Consider the following 6,265-nt stretch of genomic DNA (forward strand, 5'->3'; position numbering starts at 1 on the left):
TGAATGTGCAAGAGAAATGTAAAATTGACTATATTTCTTACAACGACAAAATTCTTTTAAATTTTGACATTGATGAAACTGGGTTTCAACACCATCCACAAAAGAACTCGGTCAAATAGTCTCAAATTATATTCTTTGTCTTACAGATAACTGGGATAATAAGGCACTTTTCTCATTATTGGAGGGGTCAATAACCAGGGGCATACATTTAACATAAAAGATAGAAAGCTAAGAGGAGAGTTGAGGAGAACTTCTTTTCATTCAGAGGGTGGTAGGAGTCTGGAACTTACTGCCTGAGAGGGTGTTGAGACAAACATTCTCATCGCATTTAAACAGCATTTGGATATTCACCTGCATTGCCATAGCTTCCAGAGCTCTAGGTCAAAATCTGAAAAATGGGATTAGTGCAGTCAGATCTTTGCTGACTGGCATGGACACAATCGGCCTCTTTTTGTGTTGTAAACATCAATCAGACTATGATATTGTTCACTTCAGGCCATGTTTAATGAAGAATTGCAAGATATACACAAATCTCTGATAAAGTGAGGAGACATTTTAATACTTCTGAAAATAAAAGGAGAACATTTCAGGTCTCTGTGCTTTTCAAATGATTTCCTGTTCTCAATGGGATTTCCCTACCAAAAAGCATTGTTTTACAATTCATGTCAAATTATAAATTAGAATTGCAAATAAGACTTATATTTCTCTGAACAACTTTTGCAGGATGATTAAGTGAGTTTCATTCTAAGTATCATGGCAGAGGATCATGGGGATAGGGGTTCAAAAGCAAGGCGCTGGGGCTGGATTTCATCTCACACTCCATCCTCGGCGGATGGGACAATGAAGGCTCCCCCATCTGGCAGGCAGTTCACCCTCATCCCTGTTGGCTATCTTCCAATCTTGTTCAAGCAAATTAACACCTGCCTTTGCTATTTCTTCTGTCAAGGATCTAATGCATCCTTCGCAATACTAGAAGCATTCATAAAAGAAGCTGCCATTATATCCATGGTACATGTTTCTGGTGTTTCTTCCACTGCTAGGATGTAAAATCATACTTTATTTGGACTGTTTAAAGAGCTTTTCTGCAAAGTTCCAAAGGTTATTCACCAAAAATCATAAGACAGCAAATTTCAAACCCATAATCACTTCCAGCTCAGAAAAGACAGCAGATAAATAGAAACACCACCAGCTGCAAGATCCACACCACCTTGCCTCCCCGCCAAAGGTTGCTCACCATCCTGACTTGGAAATATATCACCTTTCCTTTGTCACTGGATCAAAATCCAGGAATAATGGTCAAACTATAGCAAGTGGACTGCAACAGTTCATGAAGGTAGCTCACACCACCTTCTCAAGGGCAACTTGGAACTGGTCAGCCAGAGATGCTCATGTCTCACGAGTGAATTAAAAACATTGTTTACATTTTCAGCCTTGGTGACATTTGAACTGGTAATTTCTTTTTTTTTCATTTTGTCCTGCTCCTAATCTTAACACAGTCAGCTTTTCACCTGCAACACAGCAGAGACTGTACTGTTCTCTTCTCTGAGGATAACTGCATTCTGTAAATGTCAGCTTCCAAAACCCAAAGGATGAAGCATTTAAAATAATGATTCAAAGAGGGTAATGTTTTTCAATATATCTCAAATTCTCTCCTGTACAGTGAGAATCTTTCAAAATGAATTTAAAATAGAATGGAAATACACACGGCAGGGTGAATAAAGAAGAGCACAAGAGATTTAGAACAATATAAAAGGGGAGCTGAAGGCTTAAAGAAATTGAAAATGTCTTTATGTGCATATGAAATTAAGCCCAGTTCCTCTGGCTACACCAGCCCAAGGCATAGGAACTGAGTGTAAAGCATGGTTGCAACAAAGAGGGAATCAGATGTAAAATAATCAACTGCCCGATGTGGCAGCACATAGCCAGATGGTGTGACGACCATACAGACAATCTCACTGTGTAAAGCGATTTTGTCTTTTTGATCCTAGTCCAACACTCCCATTTACTCTATTCAGTCGGTTTACCCTAACTATGGTCTCCAAAGTATAAATGCAGTCACTTTCCTTCCTCCATTGAAACAGTGACTGTACTCAAAAGTATCTCAATGGTTGCACTTTAGGACCTCTTCAGGATAAGAATGATGTGAGCAAAATGCAAGTCTTTACTTTGACTCTATCCATTCTCATCTGATTACTTGCTTCCAAAATGCTTTCTCTGTATTTATATAACAGATAACTAAGACTATAAGGAAACTAGTGATGGTAATTAATTGATTTAACTCCCAGAATATAAAAGGGGGGAGGGAATCAGTTAGTACTGGGGAAAAGATCTATTGGACTGATACAATCAATAAATTCTCTGCACAAAGGAAGCCTATGACTCTTAGTTTCTATTTGACCATCCTGGTTAGAACCTATTAACACACTTTCTCTGTCTTGCAATCTGCCCATCTAACACCTCCTCTGCTTGTTCTTATAGGAAGCTCAGTTTTTTTCATTGCTGCTAAAGTGGCAGTCATTCAACCCACCCAGAAGCGTTCATCCTCCTCTTCTTGCTAACATAAACAAAGTTGACATAGCTTGCAGCATTAATCATAATGTTTACAAGACTTGTTTTAATTCCCTAACAGAAGTTTGCACCTAACCCTCGAAACTACAACCTTATGTCTCACTTGAATGTAGTTTCCAGGATCCTAGAATATGCCCTGTAATAGACCAGGGCAGATCCCCTTAAAGTATTTTAAGAAGGTAGCCTGGATCTTAGCTTTTTCTTATTTTAAAGACAATGTAGAGTGCTGTGTTCCAGGTGCAATTTGATTGATCAAATTACTCGACATTAAGCAAAACAAATTTATTCAAACACTATAGTTAAAATACAACAAAAGAAAGAAGAACTTAGAACAACTCAACTCTAGTGGAAACCTTAACAGAATAATAGATACAGTAACTATTACTAATTAACTGTTCCAATATAGGAACATCCCATAAACACACCTCTTGGCAAAATTCAGAAAGTGGATATGTCTCACGGGTAACCCAGAAGGAAAAAACATCAAGAGAAAACTCAGAGGGAGTAGCAGCCAGGAGACACTTACTGCAGCTTCCAACTCTATTGACACTCCAACAGCAACTGCTTAAAGCTAAACTTAAAAATCTTTTAAAAAACTAGAAATCCCGGTCTATGAGAGCTGAGTCACACCCATTCAGGCTGCTTCTATTGTCCCAACTTTAAAAAAAAACCCAAGGCCTCAAAAGCTGCTTGCATTATCATGGATTGCTCAGCATCTCTTACTCAATCTCTCCCTTAAAAGAAAACAGGACAAAATATGCCTCTTGATGCCATAGTATCCCCATTGTCCTTGCAATATTACTCTGCACTCATTAAGCCTACAATTTCCTGTGCCACTACCTTGAGTTTGGTCTAGTCCATAGCACCAAGAGTACATGGATCATAAATCATCAATATAATGTTGCTGTGGCCACTGATCATCTGTCTGGTGCAGAGGATAAATAGCAATGGCAAAGGATCAGATAGATAATTAACTTTTAATGAAAAGAACAGCCAGATGTGGGTGTCAGTGGCTGAGTCAGGAAATATTGGTCATTCTGAATTGCCCTAGAGAAGATGGTGGTGAGCTGCAGTTCATATAATGAAGGTACACCTGCATTTCTGTCAGGGAGAGAGATTGAGGGTTTTGACACTATGACTGTGAAGGAATGGTGATGAAATTCTAGGTCAGATTGGTGTGTGGCTTGGAGTGGCCTTCCCTGTCATTCTAGACAGGAGAGGTTTTGAGTTTGTAAGTTGCTGTCAAAGGTGTCTTGGTGAGTTGCTGCAGTGCAGCTTGTAGATGGTATCTATTGCTGCCACTGTGCATCAGTGGTACAGGAAGTGAATGTTGAAATTATTAGACGTGGTGCCAATCAAATGGACTGCTTTAATGCTTTTGGGGCTGCACTCACCCATATAAGTGGAGAGCATTCCATCACATTCCTGATTTGTGCCTTGTCATGGTGAACAGACTTTGGAGAGACAGGAGGTTACTTTCCTGATACAGAATTTTCAGCCTCTGACTGTTCTCCCTCCAAATGCTGTGTAAGACGAAAATAAATAGGTCAAGTCCTACAAATTGCTTTGCTACTCAATTCAATTGGTTATTTCCACACTGCAGCTGCAAGTCAGAATTCCATATTGCTGAAGAGCTAATGTACTTTATTCAATCCCAGTTTAAGATTCTGGAAAAAACTGGTTTTGAGCATATCAAATTGCTCATTTATGCTGAATTTTAAAATTAATTTAACATGCCTGAGTACCTTAAATAATTAATCTGAATCATAATCTGAATGCAACGTCCAGACAATTTTAGTTCACATAATGCGTTGGTTTTGGTCTGAGCCAAAACAGCTGTTGTACCTGTAAATTTGGAGAGAAGTGTAATGCAATTGCTTTAATACTATTTGTTGGACACTCTAACATGTATCGCTGTGGTCATTTTGAGATACACTATTGCAGATGTTTTAATGCAAGATCAACTTGGAGTTTATATGAAGTATAAACTTGCCTACGTCAGTTATGTTTTGCAGAAGCACAAATTGACAAAGAATACACTAAATTATAGAAATTTGCTTAGAAGTATGAACGTAAAGAATGCAACTGAAAGCATTCTAAAAATAGTAGTTAAACAATTTAGCTGATATCTCTGTATATACACCGAGTATGTAATAATCTTTTATAGACATTGATGGTGCGATTTCTGGCTGTACCTGTATCATGAGCAGATAAACTAGTATGTTCAGCTTTTGCTCTTATTGGCTCTCTGAGGAAAGCCTGGATCGCCATTAATCCTTGATGCATTATAACTTCAGGAGGAAACTCTATTGGACATTTTCTGAGGTTGAGTGCCTTCAATGAAGTCAGATTACCTGTTAGAAAATCAATCAGTTCAATAAAACATCCTGAGTTTAAAAAGAATGTTGTGTCTACAATTGCATTCCTGACTATCTTGCTCCTGAATACAACATCAACACTTTTTAAAATAAATGACTTGTGATTTTAGTTTTATTTCAGCTTGTTTTTACCGGTGTGGAGCAGACTTTAGGCTCAAAGTAAAGAATTTCAATACTGGCAAGTCAATATATTTTGACATTGACAATGTAAGATGACAGTGCAGGAGAGAGAAAGAGAGAGAGAGAGAGAGAGAGAGAGAAAACCTGCACATTTACCGCCTTTGCTGTTTGAATTCGTGTATCGCTGGACATCGGAGTGCATCTGGGAAAATTAACAAACAGTGAAATTCACAACTAATCTTGGAGGAACTGTTGGGCGAAGTTCACAGCACAGAATCAGATAAGTTAATTGTTGTTTTAAGTCTGTCCAAGAGAAAGGCTGCAGTAGTGTGTACAGTGGATTCTTTCTTGATTATATGCTTTTGGAGATAAGTCTCTTGATTAAACTTAAAATATAAGCCATAGCTATTAATTTAACCTGGAGCAGTGTTCGTAGAGGAATAAGACAGTATTATTTTCTGGGTCTGTAGATTGTGAAGGAGCAAAAATGGCCTTTACAGTGATATGTACTTCTTGTCAGATGTGGGAGTTTAAAGAGAGTTTAAGGGTTTATATCTGCCATAAAGGCTGTTGGATGCGAATCTTATCAGATCGAGTGGATCGGTTGGAGAGACAGATAGAAGCAATGAGGATTTTGCAACAGCAACAGTATGTGATGGATGGCAGTTATAGAAAGGGGGGAAAGTCTCAGATACAGTCACATAGATGGGTTAACTCCAGGAAGGGTAAGAGAGGTAGGCAACTAGAGCAGGAGTCTTTTGTGGATATACCCATTTCAAACAGGTATGCTGTTTTGGAAAATGTAGGGGGTGATGGATTCTCAGGGGAACGTAGCACAAACAGGCAAGTTTCTGGTATTGAGACTGGCTCTAATGCAACAAAGGTTATGTCGGCTTCCAAGAGATCAATTGTGTGAGGGGATTCTGTAGTCAGAGGTACAGACAGACGTTTCTGTGGCCATCAGAGAAAAAGCAGAATGGTGAGTTGCTTCCCTGGTGCCAGGATCAAGGATGTCTCAGAGAGGATGCAGAATGTTCTCACAGGGGAGAGGGGCCAGCAGGAGGTCATTGTCCACATTGGAACCAACGACATTGGAAGGGAAAAGGTTGAGACTCTGAAGGGAGATTACAGAAAGTTCGGCAGAAATTTAAAAAGGAGGTCCTCAAGGGTAGTAATATCTGGATTACTCCCAGTGCTAC

The 6,265-nt window shown here is 39.0% G+C and overlaps 1 protein-coding gene across 1 annotated transcript in view; it reads right to left on the reverse strand.

Moving 5' to 3' along the window:
• Positions 1-6,265, reverse strand: part of LOC122561386 (leucine-rich repeat-containing protein 27-like) — a 72,050-nt gene that overhangs the window by 27,542 nt on the left and 38,243 nt on the right. The window contains exon 5 of the mRNA XM_043713150.1: positions 4,764-4,922. Within this exon, the coding sequence (XP_043569085.1) occupies positions 4,764-4,922 (159 nt within the window). The remainder of the gene's footprint in view (positions 1-4,763; positions 4,923-6,265) is intronic.

The sequence above is a fragment of the Chiloscyllium plagiosum genome, chromosome 22, assembly GCF_004010195.1.
Source record: "Chiloscyllium plagiosum isolate BGI_BamShark_2017 chromosome 22, ASM401019v2, whole genome shotgun sequence".
NCBI lineage: Eukaryota > Metazoa > Chordata > Chondrichthyes > Orectolobiformes > Hemiscylliidae > Chiloscyllium > Chiloscyllium plagiosum.